The sequence below is a fragment of the Halichondria panicea genome, chromosome 16, assembly GCF_963675165.1.
Source record: "Halichondria panicea chromosome 16, odHalPani1.1, whole genome shotgun sequence".
Taxonomy (NCBI): domain Eukaryota; kingdom Metazoa; phylum Porifera; class Demospongiae; order Suberitida; family Halichondriidae; genus Halichondria; species Halichondria panicea.
Genome location: NC_087392.1, coordinates 5296979 through 5316104, shown reverse-complemented (window position 1 = coordinate 5316104; position 19126 = coordinate 5296979). Strand labels below are relative to the sequence as shown.

The following is a 19126-nucleotide window of genomic DNA, read 5'->3' as shown; positions in this document are numbered from 1 at the left end:
AATTTACTGCACAAAACATAAGCTCACGTGATGATTCATTAGTGACCTTTTGACCCTGTCCACCCTCCTCTGAAATAATAGGTCAGCCATAAACTCGAGTACAAGCCGCTGTATTTGAGTTATATTCGAGGCTAAACGCAACTCGTATTATGTGCAACTTCAACTACTGGCACCGGTATAGGTAAGGTACGCGGTAGCCTAGCCAGAGACCGGTAGCTAAAGAGATGGCGCTGACTTCAAACCACGTTAAAGTTGTGAAGCACGGCGATGCGGTGATGGGAGAGCACACACAGCGTGTGTACGACGATAAGACTGGTATGGTGGCCCAGAAGAAGACTACGTTTGCACAGGTTCCTGTGAAGGGAGGTGGACTTGCCTTTTGCGTTAGAGAGCAAGTACAAGTTGGACAAGTGGTAATTTATAGAACTTGCAAGTTAAATACTCTGCTATTAGTCTAGTACTGACTATAGTATGGTTTGTATGTCGGTATGTATGTATGGTTACGTTTCAGTTTCATTTTGATCTTGCTGCACAGGGTCCTCCAAGTTACACTCCACCTCCACGCAATATAGCCTTGCAGTATAACGTAAATGGGAGCCAAGCCTCGAATCCAGGACGATTTAAGATACTTATTTAATCGGCTTCAAGTTGGATTCGAGGATAATGCATCTGATAAACGAGTCTACAAATGCAGCTGTAAGTAGTATTTGTTGACTGCATGACTTAATAAAATTAATAAATTATCGCAGGTCTTTTGTGCAGTTGCTTCATTTTCTTGATGGGCCTTGCGATAATCATCCCTATAGGTAAGTTTGACCTTACATTTTGTGGTCAGGTCATCATTGTCCAATTATCTTCCTATAAAAATAGTTATACCTACTATAATAGAAACCACACAGCAGAGAAAACACATAGTGTATAGAGGTTATGCACGGGGCATGGTTTCAATGTTAACAACTGTTGCTATCCACCGTCACAGAAGTGGATAGAAAAACATACATGTACACATTTGATCAACGTGTTAATGAAAATAAATTAAGAGTAGCTGTGCAGTAAGCTGCAGTGCTAGATACTAAGAAAGATGCAGGCTACAGACTATACTGTTGTAGAGATCGATCCTCAAAGAATCGATGAAGAAGAAGAGAGTGAACTCAGCAGAAGAATTAGGAGCCTATACAGTACCTATAATCTCTTGGATCACTTTGTTGAAGAGCATATATATATACCGTATTTACTTGATTAAACGCCCTCCTTGAATAAACGCCCATCTCGTTTAAACGCCCAGGGTAAAAGCTCTGTCTTTGTCATAAACATCCATCTTGAATAATCGCCCATGTATGGGGCGTGGCACTGTGGGTGGAGCTGAAATAGCACGTGGAACCAGGTTGCAAGCGTGGCAGCATAGAATAAAAATACTTTTTTACGATGCATCGATGGCAGAGAGAGAGATACATGACTTAAATTTAAGCTAAGAAATAGATTTAAGCTGAGATAGCAGCCCAAGAAGAGCACAATAACTGCTGCTGTGCAAGAGTTTTGGAGGAGACATAACAATAAACGCCCTCCTGGATTAAACGCCCCCTCTAAAGACTTCGATCTGAAATAAACGCCCGGACGTTTAATCAAGTAAATACGGTATAGAAGTTCTCCAGCAGCATAAAATTCTTTAGCCTCGTTCCCAGCCGAGTTAATTGTCTTTAAAATAGCGCTAACAGTGGCGGATCCAGGAATGTTGAGAGGGAGGTTCCAAAATAGTTATTAAAAAAAAAGAAAAAAAACGGTCCTAAGCAATGAGCATGCGCATTAGAGAGCCCTGTCCACATATCAATTTATGAAATCAGCCTAGTAACTACAGATCACGATCATTCAAGCTGAGTTGCTAGCTAGCTTGGTAAGTTGATCTCCAGTGTGTTTTTGTGTGAAAGGGGGTTCCATGGAACCCATGGAACCTGTCCGGATCCGCCACTGGCTAAGTCGCCAACTAGGCCTGGTATTGATTGTATCTGGGCGTTATAGGAACCAAAAAACAAAAGCAGAAAGATTTTGTAAGAACATTAACAAAGGCCGTCTTAGCTACGTGATGCTAACAGATGAACATGCATCAACTCTAGGAGCACGAATTAAGCTTTCTAGCACGCATATCATGGAAGTAGAAATCCAGCTGAACAGGTATGTAGCTTGTATCTTTAGCATCTAGCATTATTACTGCACAGCAATTCTTCATTTTGCATAAACGCCTCGATCAATTGTGCACTATCACTTCTGTGTAAGAAACATTCTTTTACCACTCAACATGGCTGACAAAGATTCGCGTGGGTGTTGACCACGCCCCATATGCATAACGCGAAAAATACGAATAACCTACGGTATTTAATGTAATTACAGCCCCAAAAAATATTGATTCCACTTCTGAGTGCATGGCGCATCTTTTAGAACACAAGCAATTGCGTTTCCAGCTGGTACCTAAATTATGGTGGCGCTAGAAGTAACAATGTTTGCGCATGCGCAATGACTGATTGCCACATGTAATTAAAAGAGCGATGAACAAACGGCACTACGGTATTTCAAGTGGGGTGACATGTACAATATCATTGTGATTGTTATCTCCTATGAATTTATTTACTAGTGGGCCACAATGTACAGTAGAACCTCAATTATCTGGCCCTCCATTATCCGGAACTTTGATTATCTGGCTTGATAATTTTCTTTTGCGTGTCCCTTAAATGCGCATGCGCATGTAGCTGTTAATACGGAGACAGGCCTCCTTATCTTCTGCACATGTGGCACTACTGCTGCATGTTCATCAATTAAGTGGGTGGATCAAGGTATGGTTCAGTTATCCGGCCTGCCTCTGGAACCAAGGTGTCCAGATAATCGAGGTTCTACTGTATATATCTACCTCCTATCTCCTATAGTGTTATTATAGTGTTATATAAAGTAACATTTGCAGCTACTGTCGGTGGTTTGCAGTCAGGTGCCTCAGACTCTCTATCAACTGGTGCAGCAATCAGTGCGATATTTCTGGGTGTGATAACTCTCTGTATATCCATCATCTGCTTCTGTACCCACTTTCTCAACTTTAAGACCTGTCAGGTGTTGCCCACAGGTGTCACTCCTAACCCTTATGTTTGTTGCTACTCTGATTACAAACACGGTGTTTTGTGTGTTGTTTGTGGTTCAGAATATCAACAAGCCTGCTGGGCTTGGCTCCTCCGCTGAAGTAGCTCAGCTGGCTGTTATGAGTTTGTCTTGGATTCTGCTACCGATGTTTTGGGTCTTTTGTTTGTGCTCTGCTAATACTTGCTGGAGCAAGCGTAATAGTGCTGCAAACATGTGAACTGAAACTGTAATTTATGTTTGTAAGTACAACTATTGCATGGTAGTGAGTTGTGTGACTGTCAACTAAATCATTGTTTGCTTTTTTATAGTTAGTGATTTTTACCACTTTGTTGCCTAGTATTTAGATTTAGGTCGTATAATAAAAACATATCAATAAAATACTTCATTTGCCTCAATAGAATAATAAGATGCACATGGGAAAAACACAACACTATTAAAATATGTATCATCTGCAAGGTAAGGTACAACTCTTCTTTCAGTTGTAGCACTTTCATCAACTTCAGTTTAGCCCTACCGCCTCCTCGTTCTCAATAGCCAACTCAATCTGTGCATGAGAGAAGAGTTAGGAGTTGAAAAGTGAAAATGGAATTGTTCACATAGACTACCTCTATAATTATATATAGTATATAGACCTGTCCTATCTCCACTGCGTGTATACATACCTCTAGTAGACCTGTCCTATCCCCACTGTACTAGCTACTCACGAATTGTCTCTAAGTTTGCTGTCTCCGAGGGCACTGCAAAATTATGAGTTAAAACACTACAGCAGTGACTGTGAATTATAATAGACAACAATAAACTATAAGCTAAGGTTACTGCATGATATAGTGAGTGACTGAGGCTTCTTGAACTCATCAATTATATAGTAGTCACTGACTGGGGAAAGTGGTCAAGAAAGGTGATTGTGAGATATAGTGCATGCATGGATGGCACGGGGAATAGGGGAGAGGGGGAGGTTGTGAGATATAGTGCATGGCACGGGGAATAGGGGAGAGGGGGAGGTTGTGAGATATAGTGCATGGCACGGGGAATAGGGGAGAGGGGAGGTTGTGAGATATAGTGCATGGCACGGGGAATAGGGGAGAGGGGAGGTTGTGAGATATAGTGCATGGCACGGGGAATAGGGGAGAGGGGAGGTTGTGAGATATAGTGCATGGCACGGGGAATAGGGGAGAGGGGGAGGTTGTGAGATATAGTGCATGGCACGGGGAATAGGGGAGAGGGGAGGTTGTGAGATATAGTGCATGGCACGGGGAATAGGGGAGAGGGGAGGTTGTGAGATATAGTGCATGGCACGGGGAATAGGGGAGAGGGGGAGGTTGTGAGATATAGTGCATGGCACGGGGAATAGGGGAGAGGGGAGGTTGTGAGATATAGTGCATGGCACGGGGAATAGGGGAGAGGGGAGGTTGTGAGATATAGTGCATGCATGGGGAATAGGGGAGAAGGGAGGTTGTGAGATATAGTGCATGGCACGGGGAATAGGGGAGAGGGGAGGTTGTGAGATATAGTGCATGGCACAGGGAATAGGGGAGAGGGGAGGTTGTGAGATATAGTGCATGGCACGGGGAATAGGGGAGAGGGGAGTGTTGTATCTATTAATTATTGTCTTCACTTTGACATAGATAAATATTCTTGGGGTAGAATAGAACACACCGAGCACAGTACAGAACCTTCTTATATATACAAAGCTAAAGTAACTTCTAGAACTTTCCACTAAGTACAAAGTACAGTTCCAATTCTAGCTAGATTGTTCTAGATCATTACAGATACATTACAGCTACTTCTAGATAGTTCCGGTGGATACTACAGGGAGGTTGTGAGATATAGTGCATGGCACGGGGAATAGGGGAGAGGGGAGGTTGTGAGATATAGTGCATGGCACGGGGAATAGGGGAGAGGGGAGGTTGTGAGATATAGTGCATGGCACGGGGAATAGGGGAGAGGGGAGGTTGTGAGATATAGTGCATGGCACGGGGAATAGGGGAGAGGGGAGGTTGTGAGATATAGTGCATGGCATGGGAATAGGGGAGAGGGGAGGTTGTGAGATATAGTGCATGGCACGGGGAATAGGGGAGAGGGGAGGTTGTGAGATATAGTGCATGCATGGATGGCACGGGGAATAGGGGAGAGGGGGAGGTTGTGAGATATAGTGCATGGCACGGGGAATAGGGGAGAGGGGAGGTTGTGAGATATAGTGCATGGCACGGGGAATAGGGGAGAGGGGAGGTTGTGAGATATAGTGCATGCATGGCACGGGGAATAGGGGAGAGGGGAGGTTGTGAGATATAGTGCATGGCACGGGGAATAGGGGAGAGGGGGAGGTTGTGATCGAGATATAGTGCATGGCACGGGGAATAGGGGAGAGGGGAGGTTGTGAGATATAGTGCATGGCACGGGGAATAGGGGAGAGGGGAGGTTGTGAGATATAGTGCATGGCACGGGAATAGGGGAGAGGGGGAGGTTGTGATCGAGATATAGTGCATGGCACGGGGAATAGGGGAGAGGGGGAGGTTGTGATCGAGATATAGTGCATGGCACGGGGAATAGGGGAGAGGGGAGGTTGTGAGATATAGTGCATGGCACGGGGAATAGGGGAGAGGGGAGGGCTAGGGGTTGTGAGATATAGTGCATGGCATGGGAATAGGGGAGAGGGGAGGTTGTGAGATATAGTGCATGGCACGGGGAATAGGGGAGAGGGGAGGTTGTGAGATATAGTGCATGGCACGGGGAATAGGGGAGAGGGGAGGTTGTGAGATATATAGTGCATGGCATGGGGAATAGGGGAGAGGGGAGGTTGTGAGATATAGTGCATGGCACGGGGAATAGGGGAGAGGGGAGGTTGTGAGATATATAGTGCATGGCATGGGGAATAGGGGAGAGGGGAGGTTGTGAGATATAGTGCATGGCACGGGGAATAGGGGAGAGGGGAGGTTGTGAGATATATAGTGCATGGCATGGGGAATAGGGGAGAGGGGAGGTTGTGAGATATAGTGCATGGCATGGGGAATAGGGGAGAGGGGGAGGTTGTGATCGAGATATAGTGCATGGCATGGGGAAGGCCGTCCCAACTAGAGTTACAGGGCAATCAAAGTTAGCTATCACAAAACAGGCTCACTTTGGAAAATCACCAAGGCTATAAATCATGCTTTCATCGATAACAGGCTGAAAGCAATTGTTCACATCATTCAATAGAGCCGCTACAAAATGAGCCCTCCACTTTTTATTGCACTCTAAAGCGAAACGCAAATGGTTTCAAGAGGCAACATATAAGAGTCATTGTTCCACGTAATCCCGTTTCCTTACTACTCTATCTATGCTCTAATTTGCATGCTTATCATCAATTAGTTTGTCTTGTAAATCATTAAAAAAAAATGTGAATAGAATATACATAATAAGTATAGTGCAAAGAATCATGACATTGTATATAATTGCAGCTCCTGTAGTTCACATTCGGTACACAAACTAGCTTGACTGTTGACACTGATCAGATCACTGGGTTCGTTACATTCACACTCAGAGCACAGGCTCCCCTCCTCTTCCAGGTGACCTTGCATGAACTCTGAGCACAGGCTCCCCTCCTCTAGTCTCGCACCCAGCCTATTCTCCTCCAGGTGACCTTGCATAAACACCCCAACAGAGTCTCCACTGGAGAACCAGCCCCTTGGCAAAACATTGACATAGTCCACATCAACTTCTTGTAGACTGTAATCACTCTCCGAGCTGCAGTCACACTCTTGGAGGTTGTAGTAGCACTGCATATATAGGTATACTCGTGTCAATGCATCCACAGTTAACATCTTGCTGTACATATTACCTGGCCTGTGTGCTCACTGAACATTGAGTCAAACACTGTCTTCAACTCCACAAAATCAGGCCTCAGCAAAGGATCAATTTGCCAGCAACAGAGCATTACATTGTACCTATATGTATGCATGTGTTGGAACAACAATGATATTGTAATCCACTAGTACAGTGGTAACTCACACTTGATCAGGACAAGCGCTAGGCTGGAGCATTCTGTAGCCAGTCTGTATGGCCCTGATGACACTGTGTGTTGGTATACCAGGATACGGGGTTCGTCCTGTGGAAAGTGGTGTATATACTAGATGGTGAATGCGAATCAGACCCTTTGCGATCTAACTATTGCGTTCTGGCAAGGATTGTGTGTAATTACCAGTAGGTTTTGTCATTTTATTTTTGCGAATTGATCAACTCTCGCAAAATTTGCATATGTTTGATACTCGCAAAACATTCTAGTAATACGGTATACCTGTCTGTGCACACTGCATGAGATGGCAACTGCTTACCTAATGTGAAGATTTCCCAGAGAAGTACTCCAAAAGACCAACTATAGTGAATACATTGGAGACATGGTTTGACAAGTATGATGGTACTTACACATCACTCTTAGACGTGTACACACCATCCAGTATACCCTCAGGGCCCATCCATTTGATAGGCAGCCGTTTCTATAAGAGGGTATAAACACTGATAACACGTGCAATACAGACTCACTGGTGTGGGCCTGTACACTGAGTGGTAGAGCTTCCTGGCCAGACCAAAGTCACCCACTTTGAGAGTGCACTGTCCGGTAATGAGCACATTCCTAGCAGCTAGGTCTCTGTGCAGACACTACAGCACAGAACTGTAATAACAAGATATTCATAATATGTTGCACGTACTTTTTTCGAGCTCAAATAAGCCATTCCATTTGCAATTTGAGAGGCCATTTCTAACATAGTGCTAATGGTGAGTGGTTCTTCTGTGTCAAGTCTTTTAGCTCTCAGTAGCTCCAGCAAACACCCTCCTTCACAATACTCGACTATCAGACATAGTTTGCCTATAGACACACACTACAGTCATACTGTGCTGTATGTCTGTACACAGTGACATACCTTGATTGATAGTAGCCCCCAAGAAGCTCAGAACGTTAGGGTGCTTGCCAATGCGTACTAATGTCTTCAGTTCCATCATTAAATCTCGTTCATCCTCAACCGTGGCTAAGTCTGCGAAGAAATGGTAAGTAACCAGTTCACCTTTTGCTCGAGTGCCAAACCTTTCAACATCTTGATAGCCACAGTTGAGGTAGTTTGAGTTAGGGGGTCAAAAAGGTCAGCTTGCATCACGACACCAAATGCCCCAGAGCCCAACTCTCCACATACTCTCAATAAAGTGAACGGGTACACCAACCCCTGAGATTGTAACTCCCCTAACTGTGAAATGTAGTTTAAAATAAATTGTCGAATATTTTGTAACTTACAATTGTAGTTTTGGGCACATCTGCTTCTATTATGTTGAAGAGAGGATTTGAGAATGAAGAATGCAATGATGATTTATTACTCATAGGGGACATTTTGTGCATTTTGTGAATTTGTTTTCTGTGGATGTATCTAAAAGCACACAGTCCAATCACAACTGCAATCACAATTGCCATGACAAGACCTCCTCCTATCGACAGTAACGTGACGATGGAGCCTCGATGGACAATAGCAACATCTGTTGCACTCACTGGCTCACTTGTACTGGCATTGACTACCAGTGGTGGCGGGATTGTTGTTCCTCTGGGGGGTTTGGGGACTCGTGGAGTGGAAGTATTGTACTTGGAACCAATTTTAAGAGGTTTTGGGATTCGAGGAATAGTATTATTCTCCGGCCTTGGAGGTCGTACAGGACGTGAGGAGTTGAATCGTGGCCCTCTTATTGGATCTGACACTCTGTTTCTGTGTCTGTGCCTTGTGTTGTTGGTAGAGTAGCAAGAGTCCTCATGCGGTGGTGGTGTACCTACGTAACAATATATATAATTATAATAGTGTGGGTAAATCATTAAAGGGCTCTACTTCTTGAATGCTGAGCAGCTGTTAGGTTGAGCTTGAATGAGACTTTGTTTTTCTTGTTAACTGCACAGGTGAACACTCCACCCTCTACAGTCCTTCGTATAACTTTGTCCATGTCTCTCTTGTTTTCCATTACCCTCACAAAGTACAGCAGTCCGTCACTCAATAGTTTAGCCTCTAGTAGGAGAGCTCCTGACGGGCTCAGTGAGGCTGTGGTGGTAGCCGTGGAGCTGACAGTTCTGTTGTTGGCACTCTTATACTTGATACTGCTACTAGAAGTGTAGGGTTGTATCAAGCACAAGTGAATGATCCCTTCACTTTCTATTAACTCATTGTCTGTGTACAGAATATCGACATAATCCATGTCTGATGGTGGGAACACAATCTCTGCTTTCGGAGGAGGCCCTGTGTGCATGAAGTGTATGAAATATGCAGCCAGTATTAGAATGAGTACCTGATAAATAATAGATGCTGTACACGTGATCTCCAGCTCCATTGTGGCATAGGTACTTGGTGTCTGTTCTTGGATTGCGTACTGGACGTATTGCTCCACCATTAGCAGACAATCTGACACTGTCATCACTGGTCACTACTGTCCAGTGGGTACTGCTACTGTTCCATTGAGAGTGGCATTGTAGTCGTGCATTTGCCCCAGGACGATTCTGATATTGTCTCCTACTCACTTCAGGCACCCACAGAGTGGGCTCTGCACAATGGGAGAGAGTGAGGTAGTAAGCACAGCAGGTGGTCAGCTCATTGTGTACACTATTCAATTAAAACCTTGTGGATAAGACACCCACTCAAGATTATGTAATGTACAGATATATTCTATATAATTATACTGCCTACATGCAGGGGACAGTTGACCCACCATAACCTGGCAGTACTGTCACTAACTGCTCTCCAAGGCTGCACTGCTGTGTCCACTGGAGGTTGAACTGTATCCCTTCATTAAAATTGTGCTCTTTCTGCACACATTTGCAGCGATAACGACCATAGTCAGATACAGTGATATTAGCCAGTCTCAGCGTAACTCCACAGCCTTGTGTAGGGATGACCTCTCTATTGGGGCCACTCATAACCGGGGCCTCCTCCCACCATTGCAGGGTAGTGTGCGGAGGGAGGGGTCTACCAACTGGTCTGCATGTTAGCTCAACAGTGGCTCCCTGTGGGGCTACAATGTAGCCATTACTTTCTGACCAGACAAGAGGTTGATCTGATGTCACCAACAATCTAGAACCTGTGTAACAGAATATGTATCACAAAATATACAATTGCTATGCATGCATGCTCACCGTTGTGTTGGGGTTCACTGTGAGCATCACAGCAGACTGTCACAACTAAAAGCAGCAGTAGCATTGTAGACACCATAGCTAGCTTCTTAAAGACCTACTGCACATGCGCACTGAACAATTCCGTAGTTGGTAAAGATCGACCGTTAAACTTTAACTTAAAGAAGAAGCAAATGATAAATAAACGGTAAAGGGTCGACAAATTAACAGTTGACCTACTTTGTTTACATAACATACTGCTGTTCACATGATAACCATTATGTGCACTGATGATATTATTGAAAAAGCAATAAACTGTAGAGCTGAACATGTACACACACAACACACACATAAACGACTAGTGTTCATATTTCTGTCTGAGTTTCTTAGCCATATCAGCAAAATCAGATGCTTCACGAGCGACTTGTTCCGTCCTCTCCTCTATTTGAGACAGTTTCTCTCGCCTCTCGTGAAGTGCCTACAGGAGGAAGGGGCCGGGGCAATGAATACAACAACAGACAATGATCTATAAAACACCATTGGAAAGGTTAAGGTCTATTGAATACCTTTAGACAATTTTAACTCAGAAACAGCTAAAACTGACCTTTGCTTTTGTTAAAAATAATGGATTTCGACTAATCACAGAACTTGTATCTATACCATTGGAAAGGTAATTCTGAGAGCTATTGAATGCATGATCCTAACTCAAGCTACAGGCCTCCAAGCCCCCAAAGTTAGCTATCAAAAGAGCAGAAATTTGGGACTATCAACACTGTACATACGTACGACAGGGGACTTACTTGAACATTTTTATTCATTTGTCCTGCGACTCCGGAGGCCCCTGGAGCACCCCCCTTTGCCGCGCCCCCTTCCCCTCGTCTCCGGTCCTCTCTCTCATTGTCCAACTTGCCAGCGTATGATGATGACGCCTTCCCATCCAACTTGTACAAGTTACCCAAAGCACGACGAGCTGTCTCACCAACTACAGGGGGGAGGGGAACACACAAGTCAATACCCACCACACACACACACACACACACACACACACACACACACACACACACACACACACGCACGCACACACACACGCACACACACACACACACCACACACAGTGCTGCTACCACGTACACAAATTCTCTCTATCGACAGTGGCAGGTCCTGACGTGAACAGAGCGTCCAATATTCTCTTGCCCACTCCTCCTTGATAAGGCTCTGGGTCTGCCAGATTCACGTACAAGTCTGGGAAGCAAGCCGGCAGGTTTAGTTTGTCCTCAGTCACTAAGCTGAGTCTCTGTAGCTCAGAGTCAGAGCTCATGAAGATGGCTTGACCGGGGCCAGACACGTGGAAGGTGCACAGTGATCGTGTGTGTGTGAGAGGTGCCAGTGGGAGATGGAGTAGCAGCTTGAGGCCAGGGAGACTGTGAATGAAGATATCTTTGTTGGAGGACACACTCAACAGACAAGGAAGGTCTGCATCGGAGGGAGGGGGATAATAGTGATTCAGCATAAACTAGGCCTTACCGTTACAAGTGAAGTGCTCACTCTGCAATAGAGCACTGCCTTGTGGTAGAGAGGCTGACTCAATCTTATGAAAGCCCGGGAAAGAGTAGGATCGGACCCTATCCTCACTCACCACCACAGCATACTGCTCTGCTCGGCCACGAGTTGGGGCCGGACGTTCCTCTGGGGAACCACTCAGATTAGTCCTCTTACGTTGGAAGGGGATCAACTGACGATCACCCCACTCATTCAGAAAGATGACAGCCACTATAGGAGACTTGGTATCCTGAATAAACTCTGCAGTGAGTGGAACGGAGCACAGACGGTAAATCGGAACAGAAACGGGATTTTCTATACATACTTGTTGGGGTGAGGTCGATCTTGCCCTTTCTGGTAGTAGTATTGACTCCGTAGGCTACCAGGTGACCACTAGCCAGCCCCACCCATAGCATCAGAGTAGGAGGAGCTAAACAACGAAAGAAGGATACTATATACATGTACAGACACCCACAGTGTATTCACCATTCTTTTCCAGTTGTAGTTGCACTAGTTCCAATGCTGTCACCGAAGACTCTAACTCTGACACAGTCATCATCTTGACATCAAAAACATCATCGTCCAGCTCCTCCAAAGTGGGCATTACTGGCTCGGAGAAACGAGGGGTCATAGGGGTCGGCGCGGCAGTGGAGAGGCCTCGTTGTGTGGTGTGCCGACGGACCAATGGTTTGGGTAAGGGGAGAGCACACTCCGACTCTTTGCGTAGGGCACGTGTGAACTTGCTTGGATCAGACAAATCTAGAGAGTGGTGGGGGGGGGGGTGGGTGATGGTAGGGGGGGTGAGGGGGGATGGGGATGATAGGGGGGGTGAGGGGGGGATGATAGGGGGGGTGAGGGGGGGTGGGGATGATAGTGGTAGTCTAAAGACACATGTAAGGATAACTTACAGAGTATGCTGGTTAGAGATGAGAGGGTGTGGAGACAAGAGTTTGATTTAGTGTCCACCAGAGCAAAGCCACGGTTACTGCCAATCACCAGTCTGCATGATGATTGATTGTGTATACAAAGCAGGAGATTATAATTATTATGATCCAAGGCCGAAAAATGACAAATTTGATATGTTATGGCTGTTGAAAGATGTTCAACAATCCCCTCCCACCCTTTAATAATGGTTTAGGAGTTCTTTCATTTAATCAATGGTTTAGGAGTTCTTTCAGCTGCCATAACTTGAATTCAAATAATTCTGATTTTCTGAGACCTTTCAAATAGTATCATTATAATGTCATATTTGGGAGATGAAAGAATTTACTACAGAGCAAGGACTAACACCCACACACACACACACACACGCGCACACCCACGCACGCACACACGCACACACACACACCCACCCACGCACACGCACACCCACACACACCTACACAGCACTTACAGTCCCAGGTCCACACTGTAGAGCATGACAGAGATCTTGGCTGGCACACGAATCTTGGGATCTCTCTTGAGAGCTTGCTTGCGCTGAACGTGGTAACAACAGACGGCCACCTGACTGAGTTGGAACCCTGGTCGAGTGGGGGGAAGCTTGTCCGTGAACCCCCACGTACCCACAGAGGAAAGGGGTGTGGTTGCGGGGCGAGCAGACGAGGGAGCATACTGACGCATCACAGAGTCCCGGTCAAAGTTGATATCAATAGACTACACAGTAACAGCAAGTATACAGAATAATGAGGTTAGTAGGAGAGGATCACCACACATTTTAAATCACATAAAGTACAAGAGGAGGTCCGACAGGCGCGGTGCAGCTCAAGCAATTAGCCTCTGATTACACTCAGAAATAACAGACAGTGTGGGTGGGGCGTGGGCGGATAATTAGCGTGCCTAATTGTTTGAGCTCCACCGCGCCTGTCGTACCTCTGGGTACAGTACAAGATACCTGGCAGTATACTATACCATGGCTACACTGATATCTCACCTTAGGGGAGAGCTCTCTCTCTGAGAGTTGGAAGTCAAAGGCCATGACTGCCCCTCCTGTGTTGGCCACGCACATCCACAGACCCACCGCACACACGTGTACAGCACTTATAGGGAAGAACTCATCACTGGAAGAGGTGGGCGTAGCCACGGGGTGTGCGGCTTCAGCAGGGGGCGTGACTTTCACAGGGGGCGTAGTAGTTGGGGGTGTGGCTTTAGCAGGGGACGGCTGCTTGGTGGGGGATGATCCAGGAGTTCTATATAAGGGACACATCAATAATTATATTGAAACACGTGCTGACAATTCTTACTGGTTAGCTGATGATGGCTCCTGTATGATAGGAGCAAGCCCTAGTGGTTGCAGGGGTATGGTTTCCGGCCGTTTGGAGGGTGAGCTGGCCACTTCTACTCCATCTTTGTTGCCTCCTTCATCTTCCTCTCCTCCTTTGCTGCCTCCAGTCGATGCATTACTGGACAGATCTCCATCAAACTCCTCTGTCGGCTTGTCTCTTTCACGGCTTAAGCTGCGGCCAATTTTAACAGCTTTTGCCATTTTTTTAAACGATTTCGACAGTGAACTCTTCTTCTTCTTCTTGTCCTTTACTGCCTCCCCCTCATCTGGCGAGGGGCTTGGACCACGAGAGCTCTGCGGAGACCCATCACCATTCGACCGCTTCTTCTTTTTAAAGATGCTCTTTCTTTCAAACGAATTGACTTTAAGTCTCTCAACTGCTCCTGAAGTATTGGCACCTGCATGTAAGGTCCCTATATAAACAAGGGGTCATGAAAAAGGAGGGTTTAATTTAACAAGCTACATAAAAGGGAAAATCAAACTAATAGCCAACAAGGCTAATACAAAGGTCCCCTTACAAACTAAGGCATATAGTTATGTGCATTTTCAAACACAGGAGAATGAGATGACATTTACATGTACATGCTATTGGTCAGTACCAAAGCAACTTGTACTGTGTTTCATTGTAACTGGTCAACCCACCATCAGTGGTGTCAGTGATGGTGTGTTCCTGCCCTGTGGCTGGATACAGAGCACCCCCCTCCTCCTCCTCTGGTATGGTCTCCACTACCTCTGGTGATGGTGGGAGGGGGATGGGGAGGGGCTCAGGGCACGAGGTCTGTCGAGAGGGGGGCTGGGTGTGAGGGGGGATCGTGGAGAGCATGGCAGCTGGGGGAGTGGCTGCCTTCTGGCGTGGCTTCTTGGTGGGGGAGGGGGAACCACTACTATCACTTTTAATTGAGCGAGAGGCACTATCTGACGAGGGTGTGTCTTTAGAGGAGGGTGTGCCTTTAGTGGAGCGTGGGCTACTATTTAAAGATGGTGTGCTTTTAGGGGAAGGTTGGTAGCGCATCTTGAAGTACTGAGAAGTGCTCATTGTGAAGAATGGTTGCAGGATCACTGCACAGGTCATATGAGCACAGGTCATATGAGCACACACAGCTACATAACATTATGTATATATAGCTTACCTGAGCTAGAGTACCACAGTCGCACTGAGCCATCCACATGTCTATACACAAGGGGAAGGAGGATATTATTAGACAGCACAGGCTAGAGTGTATGATCAGAGGAGGTCTGACACGAGTACCTCGATTAGGAGTTAATTAGTCACATACAACAATGACTTTACTGTTGAATTTTGCACGTGACCAAGCCTAATCGAGGTACTCGTGTCGTTACCTCCTCTGGTATATGATCATGATAACTCACCCAGTGACGATGAGGTCAGTGGAGGTGTGTGGTACCTCTTGGCCCCACTTGCCACCTTTGAGAGGCCACGGCTACAGCAATAAGACAAGGTGTCATAATCACAAGGGCTACCCATTCAGGAAAATTGTATTTATAATAATATTGAGACACATTGTAAGCCGCACAATCAGCCAACAATAGTGTGTGTGTTAAGCAGCTGCATGGATAGTTACTAGCTGCTACCGTAATAGCGGGTCATTTTCTTGGGGTAAAAAGTTCGAAAACGGTGGCTTTTGTGAGTAAAAATTTTGTTTAGTCTCATTGCCTGCACTGCATTGCATGCGTTCCAGTAAGCCACGCCTACATTTTCGTGGGAGGAAATGTTGTGAAGGCCCACGAAAATTATCCGCTATACGGTATTCATTTCTCTGACTTTAATTATGTTTGTATTTCATGCATTTCAAGTGAGGGGGGAGGGTTGGTTCTGAGGGCGTCCTACACATGTACATGTGGTTGAGGTGTACCTTGGCTGATACTTTCATGAGTTTGGACTTGACTGAATGCAGAGAAGCAATGAACTCATCAGAGCAGTTGGCAGTGTAATGGAGGGAGGTGACTGGAGGTAGGTGGATGTCCAGGGCATACGGGAACATGTATCCAGGGTACCGTGGCAACCTAGAGGGGGGGGGCAGTCAAAACACACCAAGATTGTGCGTGAGAGCTGGATACTTACTCTGAGTGCTCCAGGTCATGAACCACCAATTCTTGCTTAGTCAGAATCACAAGAGCAAATGGACGCTGACAATCTATTATTAGGGGATGGGTGGGTGTCAGTATGTACACATTGACACATTGGAGGGGAGGGTTCGTTGGAATGATCACTTTAAATTACTTTAAATTACTTTAAATATGTTAATTGTGAGTCTGAACAACCAACAGTGTTTAATTACATGGACATTGTCTTGAGTTACCTGTAGCACGGGGTGATGAGGGCAGACAGAGGAAGTCCAGGATGGTACTCTCAGTGGAGAGCATACGAGTAGAGGCCTTCCCCCGTAGGAGAGTGAGGGTCCGGGGGGCTTGGTCGTTCCCTTCAGGATAACCACCACTGGCTATCATCCAAGGGTCACTGTGTTAGGGGGTAGTGTGTGATAGGTCACTGACACACACACACACACACACATGATAGTACAGTACCTCTCAGTGTGCACTTGCTGTAGCCTGTAGATAGGTTTGAACTCTGTTGAGTCAAAATCTGCAGAGAGTAGCATCATCAATCACCAGCTGATGTGTGTACATGCTCACCATGCAGTGGGAAGACCTTCTCTGGCCTGGCCTCCACCTTGGGGTTCCACACAGCTATGGTACCATCACTATAGGAACAGGCAAAGCTCTTACCACTGCCCAGCCAGCTCACAGAGGTTAGGATCTGAGGGGGTGTGTGTGTGGGTGGGGGGCAGTGTGTGTGTGGGTGTGTGGGAGCGTACGTACATGATCACTGCCAGGGTCATAGTTGAAGCGCTTGTGGTGGGTGTGTTGGTCATGTGACCCGGCCTCTCTCATATCGTACAGGACACACTTGCCCCCAGAGAATGCTATCAACACCTTACCCTGATCGAGGGGGTGCTCTGTCACTGAGATGACATCACCAGGCTTACGACGACAAGATCTGCAGTGACAGTGAAGTGTTAGGGTTCACAGTGAAACTAGTTACATAAACTTATACTGATTGTACACACACTTGATGAAAGAATACAGTATTACTGAAAACAAAGCCATAGAAAACGCCTAAAAATCCCACAATCCCACAACAAAACATTGGCACACATGCTGGAGGGTATTGAATGCTGCTACATGTACATGTATATAGTTCTAGGGTATCTCACAGTTCAACTGCGTTGTTCCAGTGGATAGTGAATCCTGAGATCTTGAATGTGTGTAAGTGTAGTAGGTGCACATTGCCAGCGTCTGTGCCCACATACATCCAGTCAGAGGCAAACACATAGGACAGAGCAGTGGCTCTGCAGTGGTGACAATGGGAGAGCTATCATGAACTAAGAGAGAGAGAGACCAACCACTGTGTAGCCATGATAATTATGTAATGTTTTGGCTCCTTTACATGTATTGGCAGCCTACAGTGATGGGTGTAGACAAGAATCTACCAGCCCTGAGCACCAGGGAGAGGCCTCACTCTGAAGCTTACAACATACAAGTTCACAACAGCTGTATATGTTAAATGAAGGGCATTGATTTTAATACCCTACAATGTCTACATTAATGGCATGCTATGACAAGCATTCACACACACACACACCTTGAGTGTCAGTGTCAGGGTACATGACCTTGAAAGCTTTACAAGCATTACACTTTATAAAACACATACTTTTCAGAGATGAGCTCGAGGCTGTGCAGTATCTTAGGTTGCTTGTCCTTGAGAGACCACAGATACAGTGTGTTATTATCACAAGCAGTCACTAGGAGGCCCTGTGTGTGTGGGGGGGGGGGGGGGAGTGTTGACACACCAACTAGTCAGTATACATATGGTGTGTGTGTAGTGAGCAGGTGGCCTGGAGAGCTTGTTTCAATTCCACCAGTACACCAGATGTAACTGATGCTACAAGCACTTTGACAAACAACCTCTGCATGTGTCCGTGTCTATTGTATACTATCTAGTTTTTATTGCTATGCCTTGTTAAAGTCTTTAACTAGGAAAAGCAACGGCTACAATTAACAGGCTCATTGATTTCATTAATAGTAGGCTGTACATGTAATTACATGTAATTATACCCTGTTAGTGATGAACACTAGATGTGTTACAGCGGCATCAGTGGGGTGGTTGATGTGCCGCTCTAGACCAGGCTTGCCCAGAGTGGAGGGGGTCAAGGGGTCAACACAAGGGTAGAGACAACATTAACATTTAATTGTAAGGTGAAAACAAAGCTAATCAAAACACGTGATAAACAAGAATGGGCGCTGAGAGAATCACTAGGTTCCAATAATTGTAGCATGTAGGAACCCAACAAGTGGAAGCTTCCTGCACTTATTGACAGGCTACACTTATTGACAGGGTGTTTAATAGGATATAGTAGTACTGCTCCATGCTCGGCACCAATGGCCAGCAGCTGCTGTGCTGAGTCGTAACCAAGGCTTAGGGGATGACTCGAGAACCCATGCTTGAATGTCTGGTGTGCGTGGGTGTGTGTGAATGAATAAAAGCAATAATTCACAGCATTACAGACAATCAGAGATGCCATTTAACAGTCTCACAACTAGTGCTATAGAAACCATTCCCTTGCTTCTCAAACCTTACAATATTGATTGCATTTAATACGCTAAGGATCTTATAGAATGCAGTAGCTAATAACGTAGACCCTGGCACTGTACGTGCAGTGCAGTATACAACCATTGTATACAATCAATCCTCTTATCTGTACTGTGGTCCGGGTGTAGACAATGATACTATTCTACAATTAATTAATTATAGAGAGCTGTGTGCAGTACAGCTATTAGTTACACTAGCCTCACGTTGTGCACGTTGAAACAGTCCTCTGTGAGGGTGTCAGGGATCTTGTCTTGGTACTCGGGCTTGCTGTCGAACCCCAGCGCCTTTAGAATCCCGTCCATCCTACTTCGTTACAGTAGGTAGTAGTACAAAGCTATATTGAGCAGCTACCATACCACGTATGCGTACGTACGTAGAGGTCATTACCGTAAGAGTAAAACCCTCA

The 19126-nt window shown here is 45.8% G+C and overlaps 2 protein-coding genes and 1 long non-coding RNA gene across 5 annotated transcripts; 1 reads left to right on the top strand and 2 right to left on the bottom strand.

Moving 5' to 3' along the window:
- The first annotated feature begins 118 nt into the window (after window positions 1–118).
- LOC135349570 (uncharacterized) lies at window positions 119–3500 on the top strand. The gene is made up of 4 exons (XR_010398937.1): window positions 119–413; window positions 536–696; window positions 750–806; window positions 2951–3500. It is a non-coding gene; the product is annotated as an uncharacterized LOC135349570 (long non-coding RNA).
- Window positions 3501–6481: 2981 nt separating this feature from the next.
- Window positions 6482–10371, bottom strand: LOC135349741 (uncharacterized). Of its 2 annotated transcripts, XM_064548341.1 has the most exons (15): window positions 10253–10371; window positions 9829–10197; window positions 9412–9663; window positions 8961–9362; window positions 8384–8904; window positions 8180–8336; window positions 8019–8129; window positions 7806–7963; window positions 7639–7755; window positions 7522–7592; window positions 7431–7471; window positions 7108–7204; window positions 6938–7043; window positions 6693–6875; window positions 6482–6647 (listed from the first exon to the last, which is right to left on the bottom strand). In XM_064548341.1, the coding sequence occupies exons 1-15, from the start codon at window positions 10326–10328 to the stop codon at window positions 6534–6536; spliced, it is 2775 nt and encodes a 924-aa protein (XP_064404411.1). In that variant the 5' UTR covers window positions 10329–10371; the 3' UTR covers window positions 6482–6533. The 2 variants fall into 2 exon arrangements, with proteins under 2 accessions (XP_064404411.1, XP_064404410.1); XM_064548340.1 differs by having other exon boundaries at window positions 6482–6875.
- Window positions 10372–10506: 135 nt separating this feature from the next.
- LOC135349735 (syntaxin-binding protein 5-like) lies at window positions 10507–19100 on the bottom strand. Of its 2 annotated transcripts, none has more exons than XM_064548333.1 (24): window positions 18924–19100; window positions 18483–18580; window positions 18186–18267; window positions 17782–17882; window positions 17285–17419; window positions 16890–17067; window positions 16704–16827; window positions 16596–16653; window positions 16370–16527; window positions 16132–16204; window positions 15923–16073; window positions 15420–15490; window positions 15179–15219; window positions 14691–15107; window positions 14008–14461; window positions 13698–13953; window positions 13161–13420; window positions 12676–12767; window positions 12254–12526; window positions 12093–12197; window positions 11753–12028; window positions 11360–11701; window positions 11029–11210; window positions 10507–10706 (listed from the first exon to the last, which is right to left on the bottom strand). In XM_064548333.1, exons 1-24 carry the CDS (start codon window positions 19020–19022, stop codon window positions 10587–10589), a joined length of 4146 nt encoding a protein of 1381 aa, XP_064404403.1. In that variant the 5' UTR covers window positions 19023–19100; the 3' UTR covers window positions 10507–10586. The 2 variants fall into 2 exon arrangements, with proteins under 2 accessions (XP_064404403.1, XP_064404404.1); XM_064548334.1 differs by having other exon boundaries at window positions 14008–14446.
- Between the last annotated feature and the right edge of the window lie 26 nt (window positions 19101–19126).